This window comes from Anabrus simplex, chromosome 11 (genome assembly GCF_040414725.1).
Source record: "Anabrus simplex isolate iqAnaSimp1 chromosome 11, ASM4041472v1, whole genome shotgun sequence".
Taxonomy (NCBI): domain Eukaryota; kingdom Metazoa; phylum Arthropoda; class Insecta; order Orthoptera; family Tettigoniidae; genus Anabrus; species Anabrus simplex.
Window position 1 is genome coordinate 29,766,878 of NC_090275.1, and position 21,902 is coordinate 29,788,779.

A 21,902-nucleotide genomic window follows, 5' to 3' on the forward strand; every position below is an offset into this window, starting at 1 on the left:
TCCCTCTTCTTCTCTTACCCTCCATAACAGAGTCCATTATTCTCTTAGGTAACCTATCCTCCTGCATTCGCCTCACATGACCCACCACCGAAGCCGGTTTATGAGTACAGCTTTACCCCATCGAGTTCATTCCTAACTTAGCTTTTATCTCCTCATTCCGAGTACCCTCCAGCCATTGTTCCCACTTGAAATTGTAGTGTAATTTGCCAGTCTTTCCATTTTGTAGGCTGGCTTGTGTAAAAGGCTTCCTATCCTTACGGTAACAATGTGCGAATAAATTCAATTCAATTCAATTCAATTCAATTCAATTCAATTCAATTCAATTCAATTCAATTCAATTCAATTCAATTCAATTCGGCGCTGTTTTGTGGAGAACTAGATGCGATTAATATCCCCGGTCCGGTCAGCAATCGGATCCAAGACCCTATTCCCTAAGTTGATGGAATTTAACGAGCGTATAAATTTACTGTTGCAATAAAGTATTTTTAAATGCCAACCGACTATGACGGAATGGGATGTTTCTCCCTTGAGCATAGGATACGAGTGTCTAACCAACACCAGTAAGCAACCAGTGTCGAATGTATAAAAGTATTAATGCAAGTTTGCCTGGTGTGAAAATGGGAAACCACGGAAAACCACCTTGAGAGCTGCAGACGGTGGGATACGAAACCACTATCTTCCGAATGCGATCTGACAGCACGGCTAACTCGCTCTGTTCTGAACTGTTCGGTAAGCTAATGAGTTACAAAGGTAAATGCACAATCATGTTCTTTCTCTCTCGCTCGGGTGATAATTCCTACCTTGGCAATAGGTACAGGCTACAACAGCGCTCCCTTTCACAGACTGACCGGAACAACTTCTTCTTTCTTTTGAATGAATAAGAATGCTTAAGAGAAACGAACTCACACGGACAACTGGAACCTTTCCCGTGTCGTAGAGGGAATAGTCGGCACGGATCCAAAACATATAAATGATGAGTAAATTTTTAGGATCAGCAACAGCATATCGACGAATTACAAAGATCCGAAATATGTACAGTTGTTAATAATCAAAAATGAAAAATATGCAAACATTGACAAAGGACACAAATATACACAATAAAAACTGCACAATCCTCTATTTTACGTATTTACAATAACAACGATATAAACAAAGGAAAATACACTTAAATGCTAGAGAAGAGACAGGAATGAACAAGAAGGAAACTTAAATTATGTTAGAAATATCATGACAGTGGGAGGGATACGATCGGAAACAACTGGAATCACTGATACGACTATTTTCGGATGATGTTATACTATATAGAGTAGTAAATGAGTATCCGACTCCTTTGTTGAATGGTCAGCATTGAGGCCTTCAGTTCAGAGCGCCCCGAGTTCGATTCCCGCCCTAGTCGGGGATTTTAATAGCGTCTGATTAATTCTTCTGGCTGGGGGACAGGGTGTGTGTGCTTGTCTCAACACTTTCTCTTCGCATTTACACAACATACCACACTACCACCCACCACAGTAAACAGCAATAATACACTGAGTACTATCGCTGAATGTGAAGTTAATAACGAGTTGCTCCTTCGCGAGCCCTCAAAACGGCAGCAGTGGCGAAGCATCGACTCTACAAGGTGTAGAAATCGTTCAGGAGGGATCTGGACCCACGCATCTTGCACTGCTACCCACAATTATTGGTCTTTGTAGTTCGTGCTGCGTTCATGGAGCGTACACCAACTTCGACAGCATGCCATACATGCTCGATTGGATTCAGATCTGGGAATCTGGAGGGCCAATCCATGGTCGTAACATCACTGGAGTGCTCCTCCAACCACCTGCGTGCCACCACAGAAATATGGCATCTCCATCAGGGTTCTCTAGGGACAGAAAGGGATGCAGATGGTCTGAAAGAGAGTCCACATAACGGGCACCTGCCAGCGCTCCCTGCAGCTGGACACGCCGCCGAGACCGTGACTGAGCCAGCTCCCGCCTGGACACAACCTTGTTGAGACGCGGGATCCATATCTTCATGGGGCGTACGACACACACTCACGCGTCCATCAGCTCGATACAGCTGGAACCGGGACTCATCGGACCATACCACACTCCGCCACTGTTCCATGGTACATTGCTGATGTTCGCGAGCCCATGCACGTCGTTGAGCTCTGTGTTGAGGTGTCAGCAAAGGAACAGTGTTGATCGTCAGCTGGTGAAGCCTATACGGTGCAATTGCCTCCTTACAGTCCAGGTAGAAATAGCTTCTTAACTCCCAACCTTCAACTGGGCGGTGATTTGACTCACATTAGCCCGTAGAGTGCCCAGTATGGTTCTGCGGAGGCGACGTGATGCCCGTTTTTTAAACACCTGTGGTCTTCTCGTGCGGCGGTTTACGCGGGTGGTAACATTCTCTATGCGATTTTGAAGATGGGATAGGAAAGAGCTAGGAGCAGGGAAGAGGCGGCCGATCCCTTAATTAAGATATAGCCTAACGTGATAATCGGAAAGTATAGTAGGGCCCAAGAGAGTTGAAGTCTGACAGGTGAGCGGCGAAAGCTGTAACTACGAAGTACGCTGCGTTGTCATAGTTACCTCCATTTGCAGCCTACCATCCTTTCAGACAGGCTGAGTGTTTAATAAAACATGTAGGCCTAGGCCTAATACAATTCATTTACCCTTGACCGGTTCCTAAGCTCGTGTTAATAATTCCAGCATTTAAGACAGAACACGACATTATCGATATATATAAAAGATTTCATAATCACTAACAAAATCATCAGTTTCTGACAATAACCTCAACAAATGCACATGTTAATCACAGAATAGAACAACACTACCCACATTGATAGTTTTTTATTATTTAACTTGGATTGTTAACGGTACCTGTACAATTCAGGAATAAACTACGGTATAATAAACACAATAGGAAGACGATACTTCATCGAGAAAAGAAATCAGTCAGAATATGAACGACAAAAGTGACTGAGAGCAAGCCAATCCACGTGATTATAGCGTCCTAAAATGTTGCAACTCTGTTATCGTTGCCATAGCAACAGGCCATTTTCGAGCAGCGTTAGTCAACTTTTTCTCGCCGGTGGCGCTAAACGTCAGACTCCAACTCTCGTGGGCCCTACTGTACGTAAAACCATTTTCAGGGCTGCCGACAGCGGAGTTTAAACCCACTATCACCCGAATGCAAGTTGACAGCTAGGCGACTTAAACCAGACAGCCATTCGCTCGGTGGGTACGTTTAAGGGTAGTTTAGCCCAAACAGGGTAAACTGGTAGGCTATCTTTATACAGAAGGAACTAGGAGCAATATGAACAGGATCGTGGGAATTCAGAGTAAATAGTTACCCGATATCTTAAAATGACTTGCTACGTTTACTCATCTGACGGTATTTTTACGTTTAAAATATTTGTTACTATATATCCCAACACTGCTTCTTCTTTTTCTACCCCTTTTCCCACACCAGTGGTGTCGTGGGTGCGAATTGCATTGCATAATTGGATTTGGCCTTGTTTTACAACCGGATGCCCTTCCTGACGCCAACCCTATTTGGAGGATTATAATCTCTATTACGTGTTTCTGTGGTAGTAATGGGACAGAGACAAACACCCATTCCCCGAGCCAGAAGAATTAATCAGAACCGACCCGGCTGGTAATCGAACCCGGGACCCTCTGAACTGAAAGGCAGTACGCTGATCATTAATCCAACGAGTCGGACATATCCTAACACCTCTAATACATAAATTTCAGTGGAGAGCACAATCAGCTTTAAAGCGTGGTAAAAACCACTAGTAGTTTACGAGGTACGTGGTTGAACGCAGTGAGAATTAAAAGGTCAGCGGGTGCAGAGTGGGTCTCGGCCCACAATTGGCGATGACTGGTCCGCGGTCGGACCGGTCAACGGAGCAGAGGAGGTGTGGCCACGGCTCTACCGTATTTGGAGACGGAGATGAGCTTGTCCACACCGTCGGCTGTCCTGTGAATGGTTTTCCGTGGTTTTCAATTCTCCTGCACTGACACGAATGCTGGGACAGTTCCTAGTATAGGCCACGCCCGCCAACCCTCTCACTTTCCCCGACACAAATCTCCCGGCCTGAGAGACGGCGTCACCGGCTAGGAGGCCCGCCTCCCCCTTCAAGGGAGGAATGAAAACATTTAGTAGTAGTGAGAATTAAAATGAACAAAGATAAACAACCAGTGTCAAGCAAACTTACCGCGGATTCGCTCTGTCTTACTAGTGCTTTAACGTAGCACTAAGCACTTACGGATGGGAAAGGGCTAGGATTTGGAACGTAGTGGCCATGGCCTTCATTATTTACCTGGTGTGAAAATGAGAAACCACGGGAAACCTTCTTCAGGGCTGCCGACAGTGGGATTCGAACCCACCAAATCCAGAATGCAAGCTCACAGTTGTGCGATCCTAACTGACGGCCAAAGTGTGAAATCAAAAGGACAAATTAGAGTAAATTTTCCATTTTTAGGAAGAGGATTTACGTAGGGTAGTAATAAATTTATGGAGAAGTTTGATAAATTTTCGACTTCTTTGAAATCATTTAAGAAAATACTATCTGAAGAAATGTTGGGGAATCTGACACCTGTGAGACAGCCCTAAATACAGGTCAATGGTAATTGATTGATTGATTGATTGATTGATTGGTTGATTGATTGATTGATTGATTGATTGATTGATTGATTGATTGATTGATTGATTGATTGATTGATTGATTGAATTCGCTCAGTGATTGGCTGTCTGTCGAAATGCTAACCAAAAGTGGGTCCATGGCCATTGAACTTTGGAGCGTGGGTTGGGTTGGCGACCACGATTCCCCCAGCTGAGTCTGCCATTGCTTCCACTTATGACAGACTGCTCATTGTCAGCCGACTTCCGCTGGTCATCTCTTGTTCTTTCCCGACCCTGGCGGTATTACGTCTTTCATTTTCACGCGCTTCGTGGCCACTCTCTTTCTTTGGCTGATACCTTCTTTTTCCGAAATGTCAGACCCCTTTCATATTTTTCTTTCTGATTGGTGTTAATAGTGGATGGTTGCCTAGTTGTAGTTCTTCTCAAAACAGTAATTACTATGACCGTTTATCTCAATTACTATAGAGAACTGGTTGCGCGGTTTGGAGAGTGGAAGCATTAGCTTGCATTCGAGGGATAGTGGGTTCGAAACACACTGCCGACAGCCCCAAAGAAAGTTTTCCTTGGTTTCTCATTTAGATACCGGCCTGTACCTCAGCTATGGTTACGGTGGTGGTGGTGGTGATTATTGTTTTAAGAGGAAGTACAACTAGGCAACCATCCTCCATTAACACTAATCAGAGAGAAAACTATGGAAGGGACCCGACACTTCAAAAAGTGAACGTGTCGGCCAAAAAATAATAGACAATGGCTACGAAGGGCGTGAAAATGAAAGGCTCCCTAGGCCTTGCAAACCTATACCCTCGGGTTCGGAAAAGTAAAGTGAACTCGTATCCTCATCCTGAGGTGCAGCAGCTCTTTTCCGGCACACCCCCATTGGAGGTGAGTTGCATGTACCATTTCAACCGCATACCACCCCTCCTACCGGGCGAGTTGGCCGTGCGGTTAGGGGCGCGCCGCTTTGAGCTTTCATCCGGGACATAGTGGGTTCGAATCCCACTGTCGGCAGCCCTGAAGATAGTTTTCCGTAGTTTCCCATTTTCACTTCAGGCAAATGCCGGAGCTGTACAATTAAGGCCACGGCCGCTTCCTCCCAACTCCTAGGCCTCTCCTAACCCATCGTCGCCATAAGACCTATCTGTGTCGGTGCGACGTAAAGCCACTAGCAAAAAAAGATAATCCGCCCCTCCTGCCATTCTTAAATTTCTGACAGTACCGGGAATCGAACCCAGGCCCCCGACGACGGAAGCTAGTAACACTAACCGTTACACTACGGAGACGGACGGGTTCAGAAAAGAACAAGAGTTGACCGGGAGAGGTCGGATAAGATAGATGAAAGTGAGGAGCCGGGCTAGGTGGCTGAGTGGTTGAGGTTAGATCCTGGCTCAGTCCGGTGGAATTTGAAGGTGTTTAAATACGTTAGCCTCTTGTAGGTAGATTTACTGGCACGTAAAAGCCTGCGGGACTAAATTCCGGCACCTCGGTGTCTCCGAAAACAGTATAAAGTAGTTAGTGAAAAATGAAATTCCACAGCTTATTTCCAGTCATTCCCCATCTAGCGGCGAAGATAGGAATTGTGTCGGCTGCTGAAGCCTGTCGCACTCCTCTGGGGCAATGATTAATGTCTGGCAAATGAAAAGAAATGATATGCAGAGTGCTGCTGGAATGAATGATGACAAGGAAAAAACGGAGTATCCGTAGAAAAACCTGTCTCACCTCCATTTTGTCCAGCACAAACCTCACTTGGACTGACCGGGATTTGAACCACGGAACCTAGCGGTGAGAGGCCGACGCACTGCCTCCTGAGCAACGGAGGCTCGCAAGTAGTTAGTAGAAAAAATATAATTAAAAAGTTAAAAGTGATTAGCCTGGCACAAGTAAATGGTAGCAATGCCAAGACTCAGATAAAGGTCCCGTGGTCGTCAATCCACGCTCCCAAGGTAAGAACCCATTGCCCCCTTTTCTTCGCCTCTTACGACAGGTAGGGGAAAGGATGGCACTGTCACACTTCATCAAAATCCGAAAGGTCGGATTGGTAAGGGCTACTTCTGACAATAGGCTAAGTAGGAACATTAAGATAATGAATATCCATCACACGAACTACTCGAAAATTACTGCGGCGAGTGAAAGTTGACGAGCCGTTGGCAATGGAGCACTCGGTGGGTGGACTAGATCGGGCGTACTCTCGGGAAACTATGGCAGCCAGAGATGCAATTATTATCAGCAGCCATCAACTTCTACGTACCTTCCCTGGTAAACGTGTTAGAGCGGATTCCAGACTGGTCAGGAGGACAGGGGTGTCCAGATTGTATAGTTACCTCGAAACACCTTGCTGAAACAATAGAGGGCATATGTGGTGGTGGGTATTGTTGTCAGAGTAAGCACTTCTGGGCAACCATCCTCTCGTAACACTACTCATAGGAAAAATTAAAGAGGTGTGATCCTTTGAAGGAAGGGAATTTTGGAGAAATAAAATTACATCGGCAATAAAATGGTGCCAAATTTCCCTTTAAGAAAATCGAACGATTATAAATATGTCTTCCAATAAATAAAAATCGATAATGATTAATGTATTTGCACGTAACGAGTTGTTTATGAGATACATCATATGGCATTTGGAGTCGATAAGTGTAGGATTCAGTGCAAACATAAGGGGGAAAACTGACTCAGAGTCTATGAGGCTACCACGAATGAAATAATCAGCTCTATACAGTATGATATGCCTTTGCTGGCAGGACCTAGTGTTTACAGTGCACTATGTCTTCTGGTGTAGGCTAGAGCAATTTTGTTACTTTCATAGATCTGTCTCTGTCTTATCCTTGGCCTTGACAATATGAAAGTGACTGAGGTATGAGCAATGCTAGTAATGCCAATCCTTATGCAGCCAGTCCCTTCCATGAATGGTGTGAAAATGTTGCTCATAGGGTCGGTTGGTGTATGCATTTTAGTGGGCTTGGCAGACTGATATGTAGTAGCAACTCTGGTTCTGTGAGGAAAGCAACGGGAAACTACATCACTCCTCATTTCCCTAGTACGCCTCTTCAGTGATGCCTAGGCCATCTATGACAGCTGATGGCAGAGCTGTTGAGGATCCCACCAGCGGCATCGCTGACGGACTGAACATACATACATATACAGTATGATGATATGAGGCCTCTTTGATAAAAGAGTTTTCTATATGCCTGTCAGTCGTAGCCCGTCCATCAATACTTCACATCGCAGCGTGCAAGATCACACCGACCAACTGCACTCTAACGCCCCTCTTTGATAATACGTCTCTAAGTCATGGCCATCCATCAATACTTCACATCACAGCCTGAAAGGTCACATCGTCCATCTGTATTCTAACGACAGTCTTTGCTAATAATATGTCTCTCAGTCACGGTCATCCATCAATACTTCACATCACAACCTCCAAGATCACATCGTCCATCTGTATTTTAACGACAGTCTTTGCTAATAATATGTCTCTCAGTCACGGTCATCCATCAATACTTCACATCACAACCTACAAGATCACATCGTCCATCTGTATTCTAACGACCCTCTTTGTTAAAATATATCTATGATGGTCATCCATCACAACCTGCATGCTTGCTAGGTAAAATCGCGTCACACATTTCGTATTGCTAATTTCGGGACGAAAATTTTCAGATGACCCCCCAGCCATAAGACATATTTATGTCAAAGGAGGAAGGGTCAAGAAGGGCGTGAAAATGGAAGATCCCTAAGGTCTTTCAAACCTGACATCCACCGTCGGAAGATAACGAAAGTTGATCAAGAAAGATCGAATAGGTGAGACGAAAATGTCGAGCCTGGCACAAGCAATTTCAGGCAATGTTGGGCTCAGCGAGAAGTCCCGTGGTCACCAAACGAACATTGGAACACTTTTTGGACACCTCATAAGGCAGGTAGGGAATACCGTGAGTGTATTCTACTTCCCAGTGCACGCAATGGAAATGCTTCACTGGACGATGTGCTTCTCTCTTATCAACCACGTCAGGGCCGATGCAATCCGTCAATGAATGAGTATTGCACCAATTGAAGAAATAAAATTAGAGAGAAGCGCCTTTGATGGCATGGGCAGCCTCTGCTCCAGTGGACGGCCAAAGCAGCTCTGGCTAGATACAATAAATGCAATCTTAGGCCGCGTTCACACTAAGGCGATATAAGATGAGTGATATATCGTAAGCGATATACGATACGCGACACGCACAGACAGATACTTGAAATCTAAAGGGAGGCGATAAAAAAGGTTCACAGCTGCGCGATTGCACAACAGATCGCAAGTGACATATCTCTCGAAGTGCCACTTGCTAGTCTCTTCAGCGATTAGTATCGTACGATATTTCGAGCTGTGAACATGACGGGAAGAAGAGAAGACAATTCTGGAATACCTTTCATTAATTTAGTGGAACTGATTGGTACAATTTGTAAAAAAAAAAAAAAAAAAAGTATGTAATAAAATTATCAAATTAAAACTGCTCAATTATATATCCATATCTACTTACCTTATAGTAATCAGAAGTTTTTTATCTGAAGAAATGGCCTTCCCGAAGTGTGTATCATTATTTTCAAGGGGTCGTGACACTAGGCTTTTCAGAAAATGAAAGTTTTCAGGATTCATTCGATAAAACTCCCTGAATTTTGATTCATGTTGAGACAGCTTTCGTGAAACAACAGCCGTGCTATGGTTCAGGTTGGTAAGATTGTAGGGATGTACCCAGTATTCCCTTTTTCTTCTCATCTTAAACCTGAAGAAATAAGCCAGTACAGCGTCTTCCTCACTTGAACTCATATTTGTAACTGAAAAAATGAAATGTCGTATGGCTTTTAGTGCCGGGATATCCCAGGACGGGTTCGGCTCGCCAGGTGCAGGTCTTTCTATTTGACTCCTGTAGGCGACCTGCGCGTCGTGATGAGGATGAAATGATGATGAAGACAACACATACACCCAGCCCCCGTGCCATTGGAATTAACCAATTAAGGTTAAAATCCCCGACCCGGCCGGGAATCGAACCCGGGACACTCTGAACCGAAGGCCAGTACGCTGACCGTTCAGCCAACGAGTCGGACTATTTGTAACTGATGTAGTGAGAATTGTGTTCCCACCAAATTTTTATCTCCCAGGTCGTGCCGATTTATCGCCCAGTGTCATGAACCTTCCTAGCAATGTATCGTCGCAATATATTCCTTACTATACATCACTTATCGTATATCGCCTTAGTGTGAACGGCGCCTTAAGGATTGTTGGTCCGAAGATCAACGACGCACAAGTTCATTGATCCGAAAACAGGCCACGCGCCAGTAGGATAACACTAGGAAGAAGAGGAAGAATAAGAAAATATTTTGCTTCCAGTGTCCTCAGCAAAAGCGATATAATCAGGAGTAAAAGATGAAGAGGTTCACCCCCTTTTAGTCATCTCATTACAGCAATTGAGGGATCTTCATCTTCTTCTCGTCAGCCCTCGTGGGTAACATGCATGTCTTCATACTCATATCTTGTTGACTCCAGATTCCATACAAATATCTCTCAAAACCTATTCGATTAATGTAAATAATTAATCGTTTTAAATTTGAGTTTCATTTGAATTTCCCAAGGGAAATTTGATACCATTCTCCTTATGCGGAGTGATACTTCCAGTTTCACAAGATAATTTCTTGCTAGTCTTGAGCAGGATACCAGCAAATTTAAAATGTCTGTAACTTGCCTGACGGTGAACTGCAAAGCTGAGGCTGGTTTCCACCAAACCAGTTATCGCTTCAACTATTCGTGGTGTTCGTTGTCACGATATCTCATTGTGAGATTAATATTCCCGCACGACCGGGTGAAATTAAATCAGGTACAGGAAATATCATGATGTAGCCACGATGATCAGGTATTGTTACAATCCTGCGTACAGCAGCTAAATGGTAGACGATCCTAAGTTATGTATTTTATAGAATCCGTTGCAGCTTAGCGGTTAATTAAGATCTACAGTAAATCTCTATTTTTTTTTTTTTTGCTTTACGTCGCACCGACACAGATATGTCTTATGGCGACGATGGGAAGGGAAAGGCCTAGGAATGGGAAGGAAGCGGCCGTGGCCTTAATTAAGGTACAGCCCCAGCATTTGCCTGGTGTGAAAATGGGAAACCACGGAAAACCATCTTCAGGGCTGCCGACAGTGGGGTTCGAACCCACTATCTCCCGATTACTGGATACTGGCCGCACTTAAGCGACTGCAGCTATCGAGCTCGGTCAATAAATCTCTTAGTCCGCTTCTGTGGTGTAGTGTAGTGATTAGCTGCCATCCCCGGAGGTCCGGGTTCGATTCCCGATTCTGCCACGAAATTTGAAAACGTGGTACGAAGACTGGAACTGGATCTGCTTAGCCTCGGGAAGTCAAATGAGTAGAGGAGGGTTCGAGTCCCACCTCAGCCATCCTTGGAGTAGTTTTCCGTGGTTTCCCACTTCCTCTCCAGCAAATGCCGGGATGGTACCTAACTTAAGGCCACGGCTGCTTCCTTCCCTCTTCCTTGCCTATCTCTTCCAATCTTCTCATCCTTGCACAAGGCGCCTGTTCAGCATAGCAGGTGAGACAGCGTGGGAGAGGTACTGATCCTCCTACCCAGTTGTATCCCCGACCAAATATCTCACGCTCCAGGATACTGCCCTTGAGACGGTAGAGGTTGGATTCCTCTCTGAGGCCAGGGCAAAACCATACCTGGAGGGTATGCTGATTAAATAAATAAATATAAAAATGTCACAAATATAAACAAAATAAACTGCCTAATGCAAATCAACCTCCATATTTTTACGTAGTTTTATAAACAATAGAACAGTCTAGTGAAGAGCCCTGAAGTTACAGTTATCCGATATTTGTAGTCCATTGATTATTCTGTTTAATGTGTTAATAATTTTGGGATGGTGAGCTCCATGAGCGAAGGAGGAGAAGAAGAGCAAATGTTTCGAATGTAGTGGTGATAACTGATAACTGAAGTTGTTAATTAATTAATCTAGTTTGGATCATTCGTTTTTTTTTTGCTATTGGCTTTACGTCGCACCGACACAGATAGGCCTTACGGCGACGATGGGACAGAAAGGGCTAGGACTGGGAAGGAAGCGGCCGTGGCCTTAATTAAGGTACAGCCCCAGCATTTGCCTGGTGTGAAAATGGGAAACCACGGTAAACCATCTTCGGGGCTGCCGACAGTGGGGTTCGAACCCACTATCTTCCGAATACTGGATACTGGCCGCACTTAAGCGACTACAGCTTTCGAGCTCGGTGGATCATTAGTTTATAATTATGACAGATGTGAGGCAGAGACGAAGTGGCATATAGCTTCAGAAATGACTTTGGTACTAGAGAGGCATTATTCAGTCTGCAGGTATTAGTCCAACATTGCCGGGATGTTAATATCGATTTTTTGCTTGTTTCATCGACTTCGGAAAAGCTTTCTATACAGTCCGCCACAGCAAACTCATGAACATTCTTCTTGAATTAGGGCTTGATGGGCAGAACATCCGTATTATTGCTAATCTTTACTGGCACCAGTGTGCTGGCATAAGGGTTGATGGTCGTGCGTCGGAAGAAGTGTCTCTTATGAAAGGAATTTTCCAAGGCTGTATTCTTTCACCAATGCTTTTCAACATCTATTCAGAAAAGATTTTTCGATGTGCTGTGTACAGAAAAACTCAAGGAATTGTGGTGAACGGAGTCATCATAAATAACATCAGATATGTCGATAACAGTGTTCTTCTTGGAGCCAATCTTCAGGAACTATTTAATGTTGTTACTGAAGTCAGCAACGCCGTGGGCTTGAGCCTGAAGGTAAAGAAGACCATGTGGATGGTTATAAGTAGGCAAGAAGATGGTATTCGGGGTGGTCTCAAAGCAGGAAAAGACCGGATCGCGAATGTCAAGATTTAAAAACCTGCGATGTCACATTAATGATGGCTGGGACCTTGCTTATGAGATTCGATCCAGAATTGAGCAGGCCAGAACTTCTTTTCAGAAATGTAGAAAACTTTTGACAAGCCGTGACCTTTCCATTAGACTACGGACACGACTACTCTGGTGCTATATTTTCAGCTTTGAGGACAACTTATAAGAAGAAGGAGAAACGACTTTTTATTTTAAAATATGGTGTTAGTAATGTTATTATTAGAAGAAGTGGTGGTGGTTGTGATTACTGTTTTAAGGGGAAGAACAACTAGGCAACCATCCCCTATTGTCACTAATCAGAGAGGAAAAATGGAAGGGGTCCGACACTTCGAAAAATGAATAGGCTATAGCGGCCAAAGGAAGACAAGGGCCACGAAGGGCGTGAAAATGGAAGACTCCGTAGGCCTCGAGGGCCGTCGGGGTCTAAAAGAACAAGAGTTGACTAAGGGAGGTCGGATAGGTTAGACGAAAATGAGGAGCCATGCCAGGACTCAGCTCAGGGCCCCGTGGTTGCCAACCCACGCTCCCCAGTTCAGAGCCCTTGGGACCCCTTTTAGTCGCCTCTTACGACAAGCAGGGGATACCGCGTGTGTTATTTTACCTCCCCCACCCACAGGGTTACTTTAGAGGAAGTACAATTGGCTAACGATCCTCCGTCGAAACACCCATGAGAAGAAAAAAAGGAAGAGATGCGACACTTCAAAAATGAAGGTATTGACAAAAGAAAGAAAAGGGCCATGAAAGGCACCGTAGGCCTTGGAAACATAATAACGTCGGGGTTGGAAAGTAACGAGAGTCGACAATGATTAAAGTGAGGAGCCTGGTACAAGTAAGTGGAAGCAATGGCGGACTCCGCTAGGGAAACCGCATTTCTAAGCGTCGTATTCATGAACGAGACTTAGACTTAGACTTAGACTTAGAAGGCGGTAAGTCGCCATTTCCATTTCATAATCGCTACTTGGAGGTAAGTAAACTTAAATGGCGACTTCACTTCCAAGTCGCCGATGTTCCGTACTTAAGTAGACTCTGAGATCAGAAAAATAACAAAATGGCAGATATTGCTGGTGTAGTTAATTTTGTAGACGAAATTGAAGAGATCCAGGGAATTATTCAGTACGTTGTGCCTAATCCTCGGCGTATTATAAGAGATGCACGGAACTTAGTTGAATTTTATACAGAAAATGAGTTCAGAAAGCGATATAGATTCGACAAACGTACAGTATTAGATGTGTTAACGATGTTTGAAGACGAATTACAGAAATATAATAATCGAGGATCACCCATACCTCCAATAATACAGTTGCTAATTTCGTTAATTTTTTCTGTTTGCTTTATATCACATCGTCACAGATAGGTCTTATGGCGACGATGGGATAGGAAAAACCCAGGAATGGGAAGGTAGCGGTCGTGGCCTTAATTAAGGTACAGTCCCAGCATTTGCCTGGTGTGAACATGGGAAACCACGGAAAACTACCTTCAGGGCTGCCGACAATGTGGTTCGAACGCACTCTCTCTCGGATGCAAGCTCACAGTCGAGCGCCCCTAACCACACGGACAACTCGCCCGGTCGTTAAGATATTATGCTAAAATTATTGTTACTATAACGCAAAGTTTTTACACTTTCTACTCATCGTGTTATCTAGTTAGGTTAAAGGAAGATCAGTACAGATTAATGCATTCTTATGGTAAATACAATAGCCTTTCACACTTCCATGGTTTTCAGGTAACTTCCCCATTGATTCCGCTGATTTACGAGGAGTAAGCCAGCCCTCACTAGGTAGAATAATCAGAAGAATATTGATCCTGGCTGCCCGAAAGAGACCACAGTTTGTTTCGTTCCCAAATGAAGCTGAATGCCAAAATAATGTGCGATGTGTGTATAAAAGATCCCGATTTCCTGGAGTGGTTGTAGCTATTGATTGCACTCATGTACCAATAACAAGTCCATGTTGCATCCATGCTGAGGTTTTCCGTAATAGGAAAGGAATTTTTAGTTTCAATTGTCTGGGCATAGACAACCACGAGATGAAGTGTATTGATTTCGTTTTCAGCTGCATCTTTCTTCTCTTTCACTAGTTCTAGTAACACCTCCCTTTCATAGTTGTTGAAGGCTGGCAATTTTTCTTTCCATCCATCGTCAAGAAATAAAAATTAACTGTATTGGATTGAGTTTGAAGTACAATGCGATCTATAACGCAGGAGACAGCTGAATTTCTTCTTCTTCTAATTCTTTATTAAGAAAAAACATTGAGTGATGGGAGACGCTGCACTGCTCTTCCATTATTTTCATTGCCAACTTCATATCTAATTCTTCACATCATAACTTACCAAAGTCTACTTACGCCAGAGTCTACTTTGTAAAAGTTGCGTCTATGAAACAGACTTCCACGAAACTCAACTAAGTGAACTTACGTAAGTCGAAGTCAAAGTCTCGTTCATGAATACGACCCTAAAAGTTTCACACTGGTAAGCTATCATCACTTGCCATTGCTTTGGTCTTCTCCGTGTTAACTTTGAGGCCACAGAACTGCGTGGTATGGGCAATGTTGAACACCAAGATGTTGGTAGCTTCGGCGTCGGTAAAGGTGGAACGTAGCGATTTGGCCGTAAGGTCTGAGTCACGTAGTTATCAGCTTGCATTCGGGAGATAGTGGGTTTGAACCCTACTGTCGGCAGCCCTCAACATGTGTCGCGTGATTTCCCATTTTCACACCAGACAAATGCTGGGAATGAACCCTAATTAAGGCACTGGTCGCTTCCTTCCAACTCATAGGCCTTTCCTATCCCATAGTCGCCATAAGACCTATCTGTGTCGGTGCAGCGTAAAACCACTAGCAAAAAAAAAAAAAAAAAAAAAAAGGCTTAAATTGTAGTGCCTTATTCCCTGGCTTTAGATACCAATTTTCATTAAATTCTCTTCAGCCATTCTCTCGTAATGTGCGTACACACATACATACATACATACATACATACATACATACATACATACAGTCCGGCTCCATGGCTAAATGGTTAGCGTGCTGGCCTTTGGTCACAGGGGTCTCGGATTCGATTCCCGGCAGGGTCGGGAATTTTAACCATCATTGGTTAATTCCTCTGGCACGGAGGCTGCATGCATATGCCGTCTTCATCATCATTTCATCCTTTCACGACGCGCAGGTCTCCTACCGGTGTCAGATCGAAAGACCTGCACCTGGCGAGCCGAACATATCTTCGGACACTCCCGGCACTAAAAGCCATACGCCATTTCATTACAGACAGACAGACAGACAGACAGACAGACAGACAGACAGACAGACAGACAGACAGACAGACAGACAGACAGACAGACAGACAGACAGACAGACAGACAGACAGACAGACAGACAGACAGACAGACAGACAGACAGACAGACACGACGGAAAATTAGAAAGTACATTTCTTTTTTACTGTGGACACAACCGATACAGAAATAATATTCTTTTTAAATTCTGAGCAATGTACAGACAAAACTCTTTATTTTATAAGTAAATACTATTGCAGTCAGTTAAAGGAAAGACCGTCAAAGTTGGGGAAGTTACAGACGCCGCAGACTTTATAAAATTAGCATTTCCGAATTAGAATATTGTGGTAGTGATTATTGTTCTAGGAGAAAATGAATACTAAGAGATAAACCTCCTGTTCCTGGCCTAATACCCGTCAGGATTTGTGGACAGTGATTTTGTATCTAGTCCTCGACTTTGTTCGTTCTATAGAACAGTGACTCGCATGATCCTCTCGAAAGAGGTAATCATTCTGCCTTAAATTCCAATCAGCACAGCATAAGCCACTGGTCTGAAACTTTGAAAATATAATTAAAAATGAGAAGATACATGAAAGGCATGAAATGAAAAGATGCGATGGTGATTGTGATTATTTTATTAAGAGGAAGTACAACTGAGCACCAGGCGAGTTGGCCGTGCAATTAGGGGCGTGCAGCTGTGAGCTTGCATCCGGGAGATAGTGGGTTCGAAATCCACTGTCGGCAGCTCTGAAGACGGTTCTCCGTGGTTTGCCATTTTCACACCAGGCCCGTTCCTATCCCATCATCGCCATAAGACCTATCTGTGTCGGTGCGACGTAAAAGCAGCTTGTAAAAAGTGTAATAATAATAATAATAATAATAATAATAATAATAATAATAATAATAATAATAATAATAATAATAATAATAATTCGCTCAACGCGGAATCGCATGAGACCAATATTCTTTTGTTATTTGGACAAGTTTCTACATGGCATAAAATTCGTAAATTTTAAACTTGAAACACTAATCACCACCTCCAAAAACAGAAATCTTGTTTCTTATATTTTTTAGACTTCCTGGCGTGGAATCGAACCCACGTCCTTCGGGGAACCGAGCACGCATTTACTGTCTCGGCCAGGCAGCCACTAACTGGTCTAAAAGTGTGCTTAATATAGATACTGATAAACTAATACATGTATTCCTTAATCTCACCTAATTCAATGGAGGAAATTCCTCGTAACTAGACTGAGCCATTCATGCCACACAATGTGTGCAATCAATTTTGGCCGGCCGCATTGTTTCTAACGGAGCAGCTTGTTATATGTGGAGGAGGAGATATGTGTTTCTCCGAGCAGTATTCATGCTAAAGGCTTCCTTCCTACATAATTACAAAGATCGGAAGTTGCCAATGATGTCATTACTAAACACTGTTCTCTGATCTCCACTCACATCGTCTCTGGAGATTGTACTCCGTGGTGAAAGTCTAGGTCCCCCTATATAAATGTGTGGAGGGACTGTTGGGGTCAGCATTCGTACCTCATCGGCTCTCAGGAACACACAACTCACACACAGCCATGAGGAACGTGCTGGTAAGTTGATCATCTGTAGTTTGAATTTATTAATGTTTGTTTTTAAAGTTCATAAGTTCAATGGGGACTTCTGGTCCATCATAACATTAAAATAGGCAACTTTTGAGTTCAAAACATCGTAAGTTTTGCCAGACCTAAGCTGAGGGTGATAAAAGGTACAGCCACGGTCTTCGTGGAAAGCAGTAGTGGTGATTATTGCTTTAATTGTTTAAAGATTATCAGGAGAGGAAAAGGACGGTCCGCCTCTGTGGTGTAGTGGTTAGTGTGATTACCTAATACCCCCGGACAGCCGGTCCGATTCCCGGCTCTGCCATGAGATATGAAAAGTGGTATGAGGGCTGGAATGGGGACCTTTCAGACTCGTGAGGTCAACTGAGTAGAGGGAGGAGGTTCGATTACAACCTCAGCCATCCTGGAAGTGGTTTTCCGTTGTTTCCCACTTTTCCTCTAGACAAACGCCGGGATGATACCTAATTTAAGGCCATGGCCGCTTCCTTCCCTCTTCCTAGTCTATCCCTTCCGATCTTCCCATCCGGCCACAAGACCCCTGTTCAGCATAGCAGGTGAGACAGGCTGTGCGAGGTACTGGTCCTCCACCCCCGTTGTATTCCCCACCAAATGTCTCACGCTCCAGGACAACGCCCTTGAGGCGATAGATGTGTGATCTCTCGCTGAGGGAAAACCAACCCTGGTCGGTAAACGGATTGAAAAAAGAAAGTATTGTAATGGTATTTACTTCACGTCCTACTAAATACATTTTTTACGGTTTTCGGAAACTCGGAGACGTGGAGGTGCCAGAATTTAGTCCCACGGGAGTTCCTTTACGTGCTGTTAAATCTACCGACACGAGGCTGAGGTATTTAAGCACCTTCAAATCCAACCGAACTGAGCCAGGATCGAACCTGCCAATTTGTGGTCAGAGGGCCAGCTCCTGAACAGTCTGAGCCATTCAGCCCGGCAAGAAAGAAAGGACTTTGGAGGGGGTGGATTTGAAAGAATCCCTTGGCCTCGCAAGTCTAGTACCGTCTGGATAGGAAAAGAACAACAGTTGACCAAGGGAGGTCCGATAGGATAGACGAAAGTGAGGATTCTGGCACAAGTAAGAGGAAGAAATGCCACGACTCATCTAAGGGCCCTTTGGTCGCCAACCTTCGCTATCAACATAACAGCCGGCGCACTCTTCTGGGGCAATGATTAATGAATGACAGATGAAATGAAATGATATTGGAGAGTGTTGCTGGAGTACCCGGAGGAAAACCTGTCCCGCCTCCGCTTTGTCCAGCACAAATCTCACATGGAGTGACCGGGGTTTGAACTACGGAACCCAGTGGTGAGAGAACGGCGCGCTGCCACCAGGGCCACGGAGGCTCTACATTTTTACAGAGACATAAATTAATTGGGCCCTTATTTCGTCGGAGATGCTGCATAGGATCCAAAAATAGTCGACCAGGTATTCTAAGGAGATGTCATTGTTACTCCATCTGTGCAAATTTTGTCATGCCAGAAACGTGAAAGACAATGGATGAAGCAAGATTCAGGTACAGCATACACTACGAGAAAGCCACTTACCGTTCTGCAACGACACTTTGGAAGTTCCCTAATTTCTCTATGAACTCCGTTCCCTGCCTTCCTGCTCTCTGGATCTCATGGACATATACACCTACATAATCGGTCCGCCAAAAATATTCTCGAATTAAGAGAATAAAGCATTTTTTGTATCCTTACAGCATCTTTTGTCCACCACCATGTTCAATCTTCTTCCGAAACGTGATGAACAATGTGTGACGCATGGTGATGTACATTTTAACGCTTATAGTAGGCAATGAACGCAATGTCATGTCGTTTGGTTTGTAGCATTCGGTTAAAAGGGGTGCTTCACGACACTTGCAGTTATTAAAAATTGTTAGTTTTGGTGTTCTATGTCTATTCTTCTGCCACTTACCTGTGGTTGGTAGCATTACTACTTTAGGGGTTATAGAGATACGTTTTAAACATTTTTTTTTTCAAAACTAACCTATTAACGATGGGTAGGACAGTTTCTAGTTTTGCCTTACCGTTATGTGTGAAAAGATGTTTTTGTGCCTTCCAGATTTGTGCCTTGTTTGTGGCCCTCGTCACCGCCGGAGATGTTGAAGAGAAGAAAGTTAAGCAGCAGGAAAAGAGAGGGATAATCTCCGGAATCGGAGGAGGATACGGTGGAGGATATGGAGGAGGATATGGTGGAGGATATGGAGGAGGCTACGGCGGTGGCTATAGCCTTGGTATTGGTTCCGGTATCCATGGAGGAGGAGGAGGAGGAAGCATTGGCCTCAGTTCCGGTCTCGGAGGTTATGGAGGTTACGGAGGAGGCATTGGAGGAGGTGGTCTGAGTGGAGGAAGTGGTCTCGGTGGAGGCATAATCCTCGGAGGAGGAGGAATTGGAGGAGGTCTAGGAGGAGGTGTTGGTGGAGGATTTGGAGGAGGAGTTGGAGGAGGAGTAGCTGCAGTACAGACTGTGACAGTTGCTCGACCCGTAGCTATTCCACAACCTTACCCTGTCAGAGTTGACAGGCCAGTTCCAGTTCCTGTACCTGCTCCTTACCCAGTGTCCGTTCCTCGACCTTACCCCGTTGCAGTTCCCCATCCTGTGCCTGTAGCTGTTCCAAAACCTGTCCCTGTAACTGTGAACAGACCCGTACCTGTTCCTGTCCCACATCCAGTTCCTGTCTCTGTTCCTCGACCTTACCCTGTTGCAGTTCCTCACCCAGTGCCTGTAGCTGTTCCTAGACCCGTAGCAGTTCCTGTTCCTCAACCAGTTGTTGTTGCTCAACCCGTTGCCGTCAGTACTGGAGGATCAAGTCTTGGTGGCGGTCTAGGAGGAGCAGGTGGTCTTGGAGGTCTCGGCGGTCTCGGCGGTGGATACGGTGGAGGATACGGCGGAGGCTACGGCGGAGGTTACGGAGGTGGATACGGAGGTGGTGTTCTCCTAGCTTCTTCAGGTGGACATGGAGGTATCAGTGTTGGCTCTGGAAGCTACGGTGGTCAATCTTTAGGTTCATCAGGACTTGGAAGTTACGGTGGCAGTTATTCACTTGGATCAGGCGGCCATGGAAGCAGCTATTCTCTTGGTTCAGGTGGTCTTGGAAGTAGCTACTCTTCGCTTGGCTCGGGCGGCCATGGAAGCAGCTATTCTCTTGGTTCATCTGGCCTTGGAAGCAGCTACTCTTCACTTGGATCAGGTGGCTATGGAGGAAGCTATTCTTCGCTTGGATCAGGTGGCCATGGAAGCAGCTACTCTTCACTTGGATCAGGTGGCTATGGAGGAAGCTATTCTTCGCTTGGATCAGGTGGCCATGGAAGCAGCTACTCTTCACTTGGATCAGGTGGCTATGGAGGAAGCTATTCTTCACTTGGATCAGGTGGCCATGGAAGCAGCTATTCTCTTGGCTCAGGTGGCCTTGGAAGCAGCTACTCTTCACTTGGATCAGGTGGCTACGGAGGAAGCTATTCGTCAATTGGATCAGGAAGCCATGGAGGAAGTCTTGCCCTCAGCTCGTCTGGAGGATACGGCAAGCACGGATGAATATTTCACTGCATCACACTTAACAGGTAATACTGGGTTCTAACATATAAGAAAAATTTAAAGAGAAATCCCTTTAAGTCATGTGATGAAATATCCCAATTAGATAAATAGTTATCATTACACAAGTCAATGTAATACAAAATGAACATTTCTATATTTGATTGGACAGTCGGTCACAAAATTTGTGTGTCGTAAGCTAAGGGTTACATGTCCACTTATTGCTCCTTACCTCGACTGCTCACTGGCTAACTTATTTATTAATTGATAGTCAAACCTCTTATCTGGAGGTCTCGAGTTATATAGCCTGTAAGGTCAGGGATTTATACCGGGGTTTAAGGGCTAGAGCAAAGTTCACTCAATCTACGTGAGGACAATTCAGGAGCTATCTGATGGTGAGATAGGGGGCCTAGTCTAGAAATTGTGTGATGACCATCGAATGGGTTCCCATGATTGAGCCTTGAATGACAAGCCTAAGTTTCAATAACCATTGGACAATACTTTTTCAAAAGAGCCCAAATACTGGGCTGTATATACGGAGCAAGACCTTCTTCTAATTTCCAATTCAATACCTGAGTGGTGGCCTTGGAATGGTCGAGTGAGTGGGAGAATGTTTGGCAGTTCGAAATAATATGGCCGTTTGTCGCTCACCACACATGGAGCTTCCAGTTTATCAAACGAAGTTGCCTTGCATAGCTCGTCATTACTCATGCGGAGCTGTAAGTGGCCTGGGTTTGATTCCCGCCTCTACAACGAAAATTGTTAACTGGTACGGTAGGAGAGCTGGAATGGGGTCTACTCAGTCTCGGAAGGTCAACTGAGTAGAGGGGTGTTCGATTCTCACCTCAGCCATCCTCAACGTGGCTTTCCGTGGTTTCCACTTCTCCCCCAGGCAAATGCCTAACTTAAGGCCACGGCCGCTTCCTTC

The 21,902-nt window shown here is 44.6% G+C and overlaps 1 protein-coding gene across 1 annotated transcript; it reads left to right on the plus strand.

Annotated features, from left to right (window-relative positions):
* Positions 1-2,013: 2,013 nt before the first annotated feature.
* LOC137502665 (uncharacterized) lies at positions 2,014-21,020 on the plus strand. Its single transcript, XM_068229586.1, has 4 exons — positions 2,014-2,207; positions 12,305-12,446; positions 19,505-20,413; positions 20,496-21,020. Exons 1-4 carry the CDS (start codon positions 2,014-2,016, stop codon positions 21,018-21,020), a joined length of 1,770 nt encoding a protein of 589 aa, XP_068085687.1.
* Positions 21,021-21,902: the final 882 nt, after the last annotated feature.